Source organism: Micromesistius poutassou, assembly GCF_964030765.1.
Source record: "Micromesistius poutassou genome assembly, chromosome: 15".
Classification (NCBI taxonomy): domain Eukaryota; kingdom Metazoa; phylum Chordata; class Actinopteri; order Gadiformes; family Gadidae; genus Micromesistius; species Micromesistius poutassou.
The window spans coordinates 17,658,654-17,673,481 of NC_140285.1; the positions used below are offsets into that span (position 1 = coordinate 17,658,654).

The following is a 14,828-nucleotide window of genomic DNA, read 5'->3' on the forward strand; positions in this document are numbered from 1 at the left end:
CAAACCAACCATCATGCTGTTTACTTTAACATCACTAGCATGGCATTTTGGAATCATCTCAATTGATTTCATTTAATGAATTTCACACATTAAATATGTGTGTAGAGGGGACTTTCTTCACAAAGTGATGCACACACACAGATTGTAGCTTGAACCAACGAGAGACCGTCCATCGAGACAAAGCTCAACTAGGGGTCAATTGAGAAGCATTGGTCCCACCCTGGAGCCCTGAAGGGCCTCCACGTCTCCATGGCCCCGTGTCTCTCTGTGGGGTTAATGAGCTCTGAGGACACATGTCTCCATTCTGGACGTCTTTGTGTGCGTGTGTGTGTGTGTGTGTGTGTGTGTGTGTGTGTGTGTGTGTGTGTGTGTGTGTGTCTTTGTGTCTTTGTGTGTGTGCGTGTGTCTTTGTGTCTTTGTGACGACCAGTTTAATGTTTACAGTTACATGACCGCCATCGCCGCGGTCAGTTCAGACTCTGACCTCGGCCCTCGCTGCCTCTCCTGCTTCTCTCTCCTCCTACACACACACACACACACACACACACACACACACACACACACACACACACACACACACACACACACACACACACACACACACACACACACACACACACACACTGTTTGTGTGCTCGCTCAAGCTCTTGTGAACTCATTGATTCTGGAGCCACACAACGTAAGGCCTGTTTGCAACCATTACCACGCTTCAGAGGGTCCCTGTGAACACATGAACGCACACACAGAAACAGAGAAACACACGCACACACACACACACACACGCGATAAATTTAAGTTATTAAACACCGAACACTTAAGGATAAACAAAACATCTTTGCCTCCAGGTTCTCATGCTACCTATGGTGGCTGATACAGAGCAGAACTTTGCCAATCTTTTGGCTTCCCTCTTTAGTAATCCCGCCAACCACAGTCCTCACATTTTTGTGAATAGGCCTAAGCTTCCAAAGACTAATGATATGAGTTGACATTGGTAACCTAGTTGGCCTATAGACTCACCAGTGGCTGGTGTTTCAGTAGCTTAGTGTAGTAACAGGTGTCCATATACAGATCAAAGCAACAGCCCACCTCAATAATGACTACAGTTTTCAGAGTCTCATTTACAATGACAATGTCTGGAGTGTTTGTCATGGTTTTAAAATAATCATTATCAGGTACATTGTGATGGAAGTTATTTTAACAGCACTATGCTTAAAGGTCTTACAGTCATGTTGTCCTTGATTTATTTTTCCTAGATCTTTTGCAACCAGGTCAACCAATCGGTCATGCCTGGTTACATACAGTCCTTTGTAATGATGGCACACACACACACACACACACACACACGCACACGCACACACGCACACGCACACGCACACACGCACACCCACACCCACACACACACACAAACATGCACACACACATACAAACACACACACACACACACACACACGCACACACACACACACACACCTCCCAGGGACCTGTCCCTGGGAGTCAGGATTAAGTCAGGTTTACGGCTGTTGGGCTAATGTCTGCTAATCAGCATCACATGCTGACAGGAAGTCAGCAGCCAGCGGGCCGGCGGTTATCTGGACGTACCCCCGAGCCCCCGGGGACCAGAGAGGAGGACGGCCCATTAAAACATGGCGCCCATTCATTCCTCTGAGAAGCGCTGATTGGCGCAGGGCAACGAGGAGAGGAGTCCTTCACGGGAGCCACGCCCTGGTGCACGGCGCGCAGTGTACGCTTCAGGACCTTTGTAGAAATACTCTGGTTCTCTAGCATCGTGAGCCAGAGGTCTGAGCGAGCACAGTCGCATTGTTCACGACCGTGGAAGTATAAGTTTCTAACCCCCGATGATTCACTGTATGTGATCTGTAGGTACACGCCGCAATGCTGTAATCAAGGGACATACAGGCAGTGCAAATAAAAAGAGATCAAACTTTATCGATCTGGGAAACAGATTCCTTCCAACTAACTATTTACAAAAAATGCAATCAATAATTTATATTTTTAAAAATGGTTACATCGACCAGCAACGAGTAGCCTACCCACATAATGAATTATAATACACACATTGTTAACTCATACACCGTAATGCACCCCTTCTTTGTCTTTGGATCTTGTGAATAAATGGATCAATAAACGGTGAATCACAATGATCACAAGCAGAGGGACGTGAGTTATTGAGTGCACGCGTCCAACAGCTGAACCAGTCTACAAATCCCTCGGTGACTTTAAGTGATAAACAGTCACCACAGTGCCTCAAAACCACCACCGTCATTCAAGTTAAGGAAGAACCTCGGACACGACAAGTTAACGGAGCACAGTATATATATATATATATACTATATATATACTATACTATATATATAGTATAGTATATATATATATACACTATACTATACTATATATATATATACTATACGTGCACTGAGCCCTCTCGGTTTCACTACGTTTGTTTCACTACGACTCCTTTAAGCTGCCCACCCCTCCTTCTCCTGCAAAAAAATATATAAATAAAACGGCTAATAAAAAGCTTGAGGTGGCGTTATGAAAAGAGAAAACTTACATTTTAGTAGTACATGGTCTAAAGATAATTATGAGCCTTTGATTGATATCCAGAGAAAAATTGCAGAGACACATTCCTGTTCCCCGCTTGTATTGGAGTGAACGGGGATATCTACTTCTGGGCTCATGATCTGAGGGACCCGTCCACAGCCCGCTAAAAAACTGCAATACCAGGCTTGGCCACTGAGCACGGGTGGACTGCAGAAGTAGACGCTGCTCCTGTGGGCCTGCATGTCCCCCCCACCCCAACCATACCAACTACAGCCCTGGTACAGGCTACATCTCCCACTGCTAGGACATAGAAACGTTTGGATAGAGCAGTATACCTGTTCATTACACTAGAACATAGAAACGTTTGGATAGAGCGGTATACCTGTTCATTACACTAGAACATAGAAACGTTTGGATAGAGCGGTACACCTATTCATTACACTAGAACATAGAAACGTTTGGATAGAGCGGTATACCTGTTCATTACACTAGAACATCGAAACGTTTGGATATAGAGCAGTACACCTATTCATTACACTAGAACATAGAAACGTTTGGATAGAGCGGTATACCTGTTCATTACACTAGAACGTAGAAACGTTTGGACGACAACCTCGCCCAAGTAACGCAAGCAGAATATTGGCTTCTCTTTTGGTGTGAACTCAACTTTATTCTCCTTAAGCAGTTCAAACTCTTCTCTCCTCCGCTCCTCTCTCATCCCCTCTCCTCTCCTCTCTCATCCCCTCTCCTCCCCTCCCCTCCCCTCTCCTCTCCTCTCCTCTCCTCCCCTCCCCTCCCCTCCCCTCTCCTCTCCTCTCCTCTCTCATCCCCTCTCCTCTCCTCTCCTCTCCTCCCCTCTCCTCCCCTCTCCCCTCTCCTCTCCTCTCCTCCTCTCCTCTCCTCTCCTCCTCTCCTCCTCTCCTCTCCTCTCCTCTCACCATGTTGTTCTTGAATATCCCCTTCCAGGCACAATGGCGGTCTCCTTGGCAACAGACTCATATCTGCCCAACAATCTGTCCCTGGTCTCGGCCGGCCATCGGGAGACGGTTACCAAGGCTACGGGCGGGTGGGAGACGGTTACCAAGGCTACGGGCGGGTGGGAGATGGTTACCAAGGCTACGGGCGGGTGGGAGACGGTTACCAAGGCTACGGGCGGGTGGGAGACGGTTACCAAGGCTACGGGCGGGTGGGAGACGGTTACCAAGGCTACGGGCGGGTGGGAGACGGTTACCAAGGCTACGGGCGGGTGGGAGCGCGACGCCCTGCTGGCGGCGGCGGAGGTGGTGGTCCTCGCCGTCATCCTGGTGACGGCGCTCCTCGGCAACGGGCTGGTCCTGGTGGTGTTGCTAAGGCGGAGACGGAGTCACTCTCCACTGCACCAGTTCATGCTGAACCTCTGTCTGGCTGACCTGGTGGTGGCCTTGTTCCAGGTGACCCACACACACACACACACACACACACACACACACACACACAGACACACAGACACACACACACACACACACACACACACACACACACACACACACACACACACTCAGGCACGCACACGTACGCACGCACGCACGCACGCACGCACGCACACTCAGCACACACACACACACACACACACACACAGACACACACACACACACACACACACACACTCAGGCACGCACACGTACGCACGCACGCACGCACGCACGCACACTCAGCACACACGCACGCACACTCACGCGCACACACACAGACACACACACACACACACACATACACACACACACACACACGCACACAGACACACACAGACACACACACACAGACTCATGCACACGCAAGCACACACACTCAGGCACGCACACGTACGCACGCACGCACACTCACGCGCACACACACACAGACACACACAGACACACACAAGCACACGCACAAACACACACATATACACAAATGAGATGACACACTTGCATATACTCAAGCACACACAGACATGGTGACACCGATGGCCATCAGATTGAGGGTGTGGTTCCCCTCTGGGTCCCCCCCCCGTCGTCTCTGTGGCCCCCAAGGTGCTGCCTCAGCTGGTGTGGGACGCCAGGGGGAGCTTCCCGGGCCCAGACCTCCTGTGCCGCGTGGTGAAGTACCTGCAGGTCCTGGGCATGTTCGCCTCCTCCTACATGATCGTGGCCATGACCATGGACCGGCACTACGCCATCTGCTGCCCCCTGCAGGCCTACCGCGGAGCTGCCCTCCAGCGATGGAACAACCTCATCCTCCTGGCCTGGGGCCTGTCTCTGCTGCTCAGCCTGCCTCAGGTACAGGGGAGGGAGGGGGGAGAGGGGGAGGGAGAGGAGGGGGGAGAGGGGAGGGAGGGGGGAGGGAGGGGGGGGAGGGGAGGGAGGGGGGAGGGGAGGGAGGGGGGGAGGGAGAGGTGGAGGGAGAGGTGGAGGGAGGGGGGAGAGGTGGAGGGAGGGGGGAAGGGGAGGGGAGAGGGGGAGGGAGATATGAACAGATGGGGAGGGGAAGGGGAACAGACATTGAATGGATATGGAGAGAGACAGACGGACACACAGGGCCAACAGCGTCCTGGAACACCTCACTGGCTGACTTCTGTCTAGAGTCTAGACCTCACTTGGTCGAGCTCTTTTAGTGGAGTTATATGATATAGTTATAAAGAGCCGTCCCCTAGGTGTTCATCTTCTCCCGCTCGGAGGTGGCTCCGGGGGTCTATGAGTGCTGGGGGACCTTTGCTGAATCCTGGGGGCTCAAGGCCTATGTGACCTGGATGACCTTGGCCATCTTCATCGTGCCTGTCCTCATCATCACCATCTGCCAGGTAAGACCGCTTTACAAAACAATACTATACCACACTATACCATACCACACTATACCATACCACACTATACTATACCACACTATACTATACCACACTATACCATACCACACTATAGCATACTGTACTATACTATACCACACTATACTATACCACACTATACTATACTACACTATACTATACCACACTATACCATACCACACTATACCATACCACACTATACCATACCACACTATACCATACCACACTATACCATACCACACTATACTATACCACACTATACTATACCACACTATACTATACTACACTATACTATACCACACTATACTATACCACACTATACTATACCACACTATACTATACCACACTATACTATACCACACTATAGCATACTGTACTATACTATACCACACTATACTATAGCATACTGTACTATACTACACTATACTATACCACACTATAGCATACTGTACTATACTACACTATACCACACTATACTATAGCATACTGTACTATACTACACTATACTATACCACACTATACTATACCACACTATACTATACCACACTATAGCATACTGTACTATACTACACTATACCACACTATACTATAGCATACTGTACTATACTACACTATACCACACTATACCATACCACACTATACTATAGCATACTGTACTATACTACACTATACCACACTATACTATACCACACTATACCATACCACACTATACTATACCACACTATACTATAGCATACTGTACTATACTACACTATACCACACTACACTATAGCACACTGTACTATACTACACTATACTATACCACACTACACTATAGCACACTGTACTATACTATAACACACTGTTCTGTACTATACCACACTATACTATAGCATACTGTACTATACTACACTATACTATACCACACTATACCATACCACACTATACCATACTATACTATACCATACCACACTATACTATACCACACTATACCATACCACACTATACTATAGCATACTGTACTATACTACACTATACCACACTATACTATACCACACTATAGCATACTGTACTATACTATACTATACCACACTATAGCATACTGTACTATACTACACTATACCACACTATACTATAGCATACTGTACTATACTACACTATACTATACCACACTATAGCATACTGTACTATACTACACTATACCACACTATACTATAGCATACTGTACTATACTACACTATACCACACTACACTATACCACACTATACCATACCACACTATACTATACCACACTATACTATAGCATACTGTACTATACTACACTATACCACACTATACTATACCACACTATACCATACCACACTACACCACACTATACTATAGCATACTGTACTATACTACACTATACTATACCACACTATACTATACCACACTATAGCATACTGTACTATACTATACCACACTATACTATAGCATACTGTACTATACTACACTATACTATACCACACTATACTATACCACACTATAGCATACTGTACTATACTACACTATACCACACTATACTATAGCATACTGTACTATACTACACCACACTACACTATACTATACTACACTATAGCACACTGTACTATACTACACTATACTATACCACACTACACTATAGCACACTGTACTATACTATAACACACTGTTCTGTACTATACCACACTATACTATAGCATACTGTACTATACTATACCACACTATACTATACTACACTATACTATAGCATACTGTACTATACTATAGCATACTGTACTATACTATACCACACTATACTACACTACACTCATCATCATGGGCGGACACTCGAGGTGGAGGATGTGTGTCCTCCTCTTGGTCCTCATGGTATTCAGGTGGAGGGTGTCCTCCTCTTGGTCCTCATGGTCTTCAGGTGGAGTGTGTCCTCCTCTTGGTCCTCATGGTCTTCAGGTGGGCCAAGAGGCCGATCCTGGACATGTTTTAGGGCAGTGTGGGCCTGGGTGGGCAGTGGTGATTGTGGGTTTGGGTGGAACCTTTTTGGTGGAAGCAATCTCCTTTCTGCGTCTGCGTTTGTCTTCTGCAGCACTATGGAGATTGACATTATACTGCGCAGCTCCATCTCGGACAAGTTGTCTCCAGTCTGTCCTGTTTGTTGCTGTGGCCTCCTGAAGGCCTATGTGGCACTTCTTGAGGACTACCTTGGTGTTATCTTTGAACCTTTTCTTTTGGCCTCCTGGGGCATGCTTTCCTTGAACAAGCTGTGAGTAGAGGACTTGTTTGGGAAGGCGAGAGTCAGGCATCCGAATCACGTGACCAGTCCATCTGAGCTGGTGTTGGGCGATAATGGCAGTGATGGTGGAGATGCCAGCCTCCTCCAGGACGCTGGTGTTAGTCTGTCGATCCTCCCAGGTTATCCTGAGGATTCTCCAGAGGTACCTCTGCTCGAAGGCCTCGAGTGCTCTCAAGTACCTGCTGGATGTGGTCCAGGCTTCTGACCCATACAGGAGAGTATGGAGCAGTACCGCTTTGTAGACCAGAATTTTGGTCTTTGACTGGAGGTTGCGGTCCTCAAAGACCCTTTTCTTCAGCTTGGAGTATGCCCCGCTGGCACAGCTAAGACGGTGGTGTACCTCTTCATCAATGGTGGCTTTAGATGACAGGAGGCTGCCAAGGTATGGGAAGTGGTCCACATTTTTTAACTTGGTGTAATCAATGGAGATGTTTGGGGGAGTGTTGCTATTTGGTGGTGGCTGATGGAGGATTTGTGTCTTTTTTAGGTTGATGACCAGACAGAGCTGTTTGTACGTTTTCGCGAAAGCAGTCAAGGTGCACTGTGGGTCCTCTTCTGAAAGGGCTACAATAGCATTATCGTCTGCATACTGCAGCTCTGTGATGAATACGGTGGTGGTACGACCTTTAGCCCTGAATCTGTTGATGTTCAGAAGTCCGTCAGTCCTGTACATAATTTCGACTCCCTGTGGCAGCTGGTTCCCTGTCAGATGGAGGATGGCTGCAATGAAGATGGAGAACAGCATTGGAGAAATGACGCATCCCTGCTTAACTCCTGTGTCGACCCAGAAGGGTTCCTTTTCGTCTCCAGAGCCAGTCAGTACAGTGGCAGACATGTTGTCGTGCAGCAGCCGCAGCACTCGGATGTATTTTCCTGGGCAGCCAATTTTTGCCAGGACCAGCCAGAGGGCCTGACGGTTGACTGAGTCAAAGGCTTTGGTGAGGTCTATGAAGGCCATGTATATAGGCCATATGTATAAAGGTTGATTCTGTTCCCGGCACTTTTCTTGCAACTGCCGAGCAACAAAGATCATGTCCGTAGTGCCTCTGTTTGGGCGGAATCCACTCTGAGACTCAGGAACGATGCTTTCTGACCGGGGGGTGAGGCTATTGGCCAAAACCCGAGCTAGCACCTTCCCTATGGTGGAAAGGAGGGAAATACCGCAGTTATTCCCACAGTCCGCCTTGTCACCCTTCTTAAAGAGGGAGATGACTAAAGCATCCTAAAGCTGTGCGGGGATCTCCTCCTTTTCCCATATGTCAAGGAGGACAGGTCCACCTTCTTTCAGGACCTCAGCTTGGATGCCATCAGGCCCAGCAGCCTTGTTGTTTTTCATTGTCCTGATAGCATCCTGCACCTCCTCCAAACTGGGTGGTTCTCCCATTCCCTCAATGATGGGCAGTTAAGGGAGTTGGACCAGGGCCTCAAAGCATACTATATATATATATACTAAGCATACTACTATACTATACTATACCACACTATGCTATACTATAGCATACTATACCACACTACACTACACTCAACTATACTAAATTATACTACACTATACTATAATATACTGCATTATACTGTACTATACTATTCTGTACCACACTACAATATGCTACACTATACTATGCCACACTATACTACACTATGCTGTACTATACTTGAATACGCTACACTATACTGTACCACCCTATGCTACACGTTACTATACTGTACTATAATACACTATACTACACTGTACCACACTATACTATACTGTACCATCCTATACTGCACTTTACCATACTACACTATACTGTACTATACTATATTGTACCACACTGTATAATACCAGGGTTCGAAATGGCGACAAGCCCGCACGCCCGGGTCTAGTAACTTTTCTATCGGGCTAGTAACTCTATGCACTTGCCAGCCCGTGTGTCTGGCAACTTTACAACCCCTTTGCACGGAACGTCTTTTACAAGCATTGCGGCCGTCATCGCAAACCTATTTTTGCTATTGTAAACCTCTCTTGCACAGCATAAGATTGGTCCTATTTAGCACACGCTACCGACGTGTTTTCATAATTTGTTTATTCAAATGTTTTTTGTCCCTTCTGATAACCCGTAGGGTTCATGCATGTGTTGCTAGGATACTATTTAATAAAGTTTGCAATCAATCTTATGGGTAAGCCACGTAATTTTGTGAAGGTCAAAGTGAAGGTCACACAGGAGTAGCCTATACTTTTAATGAGTTTGCCTGAATGCTAATCGTGTAGCCTACACTGTTAAATGTTGGGTGATTTGTATAACTAGCACTTTTTTATCATTTATAAAACATAAAAAATGGATGGAGATGTAAATGAGGAGATGTGGATAATAGCAGTGCAGTGAGGTTTGTGGCTGGTGAGGCGCTGACATTTTCAGTCAGATTCACAAATATATAAACCCAATAGAGCAGCTTAAATCATCAAATCTATTCTTGAGGTCCTAAACATTTTCAAAGAAATTTGTCTTTGAACGTGAGTAGTCGATCGAGTCCTATGTCCCGCCGCTGGCTGCTTTAAACACAGGAGCCCAATCATATAGCCAATTGAAATGAATTCAAAGGCCCACACAAAAGGCCCAAGCTAACAATCCCCCAAATTAACACAAGAGGCTCTGTTGGTAGCCTACGTAGGTCTCTAAATGAAACAAATGAACACGAGTGACCCCAGTGAAGTAAAATTAACGTTAACACGAAAGCAGCTTATTGATATGAAAATCAACTCTTACCATTGACGAAAGGCCCTTTTCCTTGAAAACTTGGCTATTATTACACAAACACACAAGTTTTACGTCCTGCACTGCCTGCCACTGCCTGAACTGTACCACACTATACTATGCTGTACTATACTGTACTATACTACACTCTACTATACTGTTAGTTTTCAGCTTATTTTTAAGCTGTTCGTATTCTTTGTGTTGTGTATTATTTTGTCGTAGCAGTAATTCTTGAAGTGGAAATCAAGGCAGCATGACAGGTTGTATCAGAAGATAGAATTTATGGTTTATTACAGGATGTAATACAGCAAGGTGCAGACTTAGGTTGAATAATCGATACTGTAGGTGGGTGAGGAGCATTCTCCAGACGTGCTCCTTGGCTGTCGATCCCTTTTCTTTTCCGAAACAAAGGTTTGGGGTGAGTTTTAAAATAAAGCAAGCATGAATCAGTTCAAGAACAGAAGCAGTCCCTTCCTTGATAAGGTATATGACCCTGGCTATGTCCCAGAAGGCCTTGGACCGGCCATATGGTTCGTCATTGTAGGGACATAAACAAATGGATGATTGTTGGAAATAACACCTTAACTCCAATAACTCCATCGTCCCCTCACTCGCGAACAAGACCCTGAGGCAGTGGCGCCAACTTCAGGTCAACATTGGGGGGTCATTCAATTTTCGTTCAAATGTGTTCCACCAAAAAGTAGGCTATATCACTTCTCCAAAGTCCTGCTTTCTTTTTTTGAGGTTCAGAACAGTATTTCATGAATTATTTACGTATTATTTATCTGTAATTTATTTGATTTATTCCAAATTGTGGTTGTGATGGAGATGATGTATGATTTAACCGTTCCATCAATTGACTTGATTGATTTTCCATAAACATGCCAGAATAAATGGGAGTAGGCCTAGCTTAATTACATTTCAGTCACTAATTTGGAAATGTAGAAATCATGGAAGTAACTCGCCAGGCTCTCGTAGTTCGCAAGAACTGACTTCACACTGCTCACTCGCATTGTCCAGTGGATGGGGCAAAGCGGGCGCATATTGTTCCCACCTGCAGGCTTTGGAAAGCACAAACGCTAATACTCTCTAATACTTATCTCGCTGAAATCTTGACGGATTTACAAACGGTTTGGTTTCTTACAAACTACTACTATTTGTAAAGGGAAATCTTGTACCTATTTTAGATTATTCTATTTTTTTAGAACATAACATAATTATTCACAAGTATGCAGTGTAATAACTCTTTCAATCTCTGACATTTATAACAAACCAAACCGTTTGAAAATCGGTTGAAAATTGAGCAAGTTATGGTTATTTAAAAAGTACCACTACCGACACAATGTTATGGGTGAGCGAGCTAACTGTGGCAAGATGGCCACCAGTGCGGACGTTCGACTCCATTGGCCAGCAGCGCGGACCAGACATCTAGTGTTCTATATATATCTATGGTTCTATCCGCTCAGCACTATGGCAAGCCGAGTGTGCCTCAATTCGCCTACAATTAACGGCATTCTGACCAGCATTACGCCGTACTGAACAGCGTTCTGACCAACTTTACGCCGTATTGAACGCCGTTCGACAAACTGTATGCCGTTCTGAAAGCCCTTCAGAGTGGCTGTTACGACCCCAAATAGTATCCAGGGGGATCGGGGGAGTAACAAAGAATATTTTAGTTTCCGGGGGACAAGGAGGAGACACAGACAGAGGTAACGGTAAGCAAAAATGTTTATTGACAGGCCAAAGAACTAAGAACCACTTTCCCAAAAGAGGAAAGCACAAAACAAAATAACTAACTCCAAACCAACCAAATAATCTACTACTCAGAACCAATAGCTCCCTACCCGATCCACAATATCACACCAACAACGGCACTCTGTAGTTCCCACACACAAACAATCGTCGACTGCTTGATGGCACAAAAGGCCCTGTGCAGCTGTCTGCTCCCAGCTTATATAGCCATCAGGTGAGCACAGGTGCACTCAATTTCCTGATTGCCAGGGTTGCAATCAGAAAGGGGGGGGAAAGGGCATTAGTCTGGGGAGAGAACACAGTGAAACACAAACACAACACACTACGTCCGTAACAGCGGCGCTCAGAAAGGTTCAAAACGGCGTTTGAATAATATGCTAATGAACTCCTCCCCTGAATTTTCTCTGCCAATAGATTTGAACTGCTTTCACCGAATCATATTCAAGGGCAAACAGACACCATCGGTCAAGGCCATCAACTTTCGCAAATCTTTCCTGTTGCAATGTTTGCTCAAACTTGTGTTAGTTTAGTGTATAGCGTGTCTGCCTAACACCATATCTAACATTTGCGGACAGACAGGGAGAAAGGGAGATCAAAGTTAGGAGCACACAGGACCGCTTCCCTGCAGAGGGCTGCTCTGATACCCTCAAACGACACTTGACATGGCCCGACCGCTGGGCTGTATCTGGGCCACTCTTACGGGTGAGGTCGGTCAAGGGGCTGGCTAGTTCCCAGAAGCGCGGCACAAACTGCCGGTAGTACCCCACTGCTGATCTGCGGCCGGACCTTCCCCCCCCCCCCCCCAGGTGGTACCCCAGATACTGGATCTCCCTCCGTCTGATCACGCACTTCTTCGGGTTGGCCGTGATCCCCGCCCGCCTCAGCGACCGAAGGACGGCCGCCACCCGCTGCATATGCTGCGCCCAACTGTCACTGTAAATGACAATGTCATCGATGTAGGATGCGGCATATGCAGCGTGGGGCTGCAGCACGCGGTCCATCAGCCATTGAAACGTGGCCGGGGCGCCGAACAACCCGAAAGGAAGCACCTTGAATTGGTACAGACTGAGCGGAGTGGAAAACACTGTTTTTTCCCGGGCTTCTGGAGACAACAGAATCTGCCAGTAACCCTTCGTGCAGTCCAGGGTCGTATAATACGTGGCCATGCCCAGCCGGTCCACAAGCTCGTCGATCCGGGGCATTGGGTAGGCATTGAACTTAGAAACGGAGTTCACCCTACGGTAATCCACACAGAACCGGACAGACCTATCCGGCTTTCCCACAAGCACGATGGGGCTGCACCAGTCACTGTGGGACTCCTCGACCACGGCCAACTCTAGCATTGATGCCAATTTGCGCAAACAACGTCCTGTTTATGGACGGATAGCCAATAGGGGGGTCTACGCACCGTTAACCCGGGTTGCGTCTTGATGTTATGAGTAATTAATGGGGTGCAACCACGCAGGGACGAAAACACATCGGCGAACTGGAGTTGCACCGCCTGGCTCGCAGAGAGATGGTCACTTAAACCGACCGGAGGGGTGGGACCTGGAACAGGGACCTCCGGCCCAAACTCATCTCTCTCAGCTAGCAGCCAATGGAGACCCTGCCTCAGCTGAACATGTGAAGCTAAGCAGGTGTGGGCTGGGTTAGTACTTGGATTGGAGACCAACAGGGAACACTTGAGTTGCTGCTGGAAGTGGTGTTGGATGGTAGCCAGTAGGAGGCACTCTTCCCTCTGGCCAAAACATCAATCCCGATGCCCCAGTGCAGTGACGGGGACACTGTGCTGTGGCAGGTACCGTCCTTCGGAGGAGACGTAAAACCGAGGTCCTGACTCACTGAGGACATAAAAGATCCCAGGGCACTTATCACAAAGAGTAGGGGATCCCCCGGTGTCCTGGCTAAAACTGCCCAACCAGGCTCATTCAATCTGGCCCCCTAATCATCCCCCTGTATGATTGGCTGATTAATTAATTCCCTCACTCCACTTCAAGCTGGTGTGTGGTGAGCGTTCTGGCGCCGACTGGCTGCCGCGCATCACCAAAGTGGGTGCTACACATTGGTGGTGGTTTATGAGGTCCCCCATTCACTGTAAAGTATCTTTAGGGACTTGAAAAGTGCTACATAAATTAAATTCTTCTTCTCTCAGGTAGCGTCGTCACCAGCACGACACGGACCACATCGTTCCACCTCTTAAAGCTTAATTCTGGCGAAAATTGAACCCAGGGTCTTAGTTTTGGCATGTACAAACATCAAATAAGCCCTTAAGACACTTTTTTTGTTGATTATCAAGTAGAGAGTAGAATAGAGTTTGACCGGTGCAATGTTTGGCTTCCATGTTATTGGCTAGGGGGACCGCATTTTTTAACCACTAATATAGATCAAAATAGCACCAAACCTCTGCAGTAGCATGACTAGGGTCCCTACACATAAAACAAAGCATCAACAACTTAGTTAGAGTAGCGGGAGTTTATTAAAAAAAGACTGTTTTCCATTTTATCGTACCCCAAATGGCCCGCCATGGGGTTATAATGCGGCTCCTGGGCACCACTGACGTCCTCCTCACTCTGAGTGTCACGACACACCCGATAAAGCCTATCCCTAACCACCACAAAGTGTGGCTAAGTGAGCGTCTGGCTGTACCCGGGTACCATCAA

General features: G+C 46.9%; 1 protein-coding gene across 1 annotated transcript in view; it reads left to right on the plus strand.

Moving 5' to 3' along the window:
* Positions 1-3,532: 3,532 nt before the first annotated feature.
* LOC311360173 (vasopressin V2 receptor-like) overlaps positions 3,533-14,828 on the plus strand; it is a gene marked incomplete at both ends in the record, with an annotated part of 14,898 nt that continues 3,602 nt past the window's right edge. The window contains 3 exons of the mRNA XM_084480264.1: positions 3,533-3,991; positions 4,610-4,855; positions 5,230-5,376. Coding sequence (XP_084336390.1) covers positions 3,533-3,991; positions 4,610-4,855; positions 5,230-5,376 — 852 coding nt within the window. The remainder of the gene's footprint in view (positions 3,992-4,609; positions 4,856-5,229; positions 5,377-14,828) is intronic.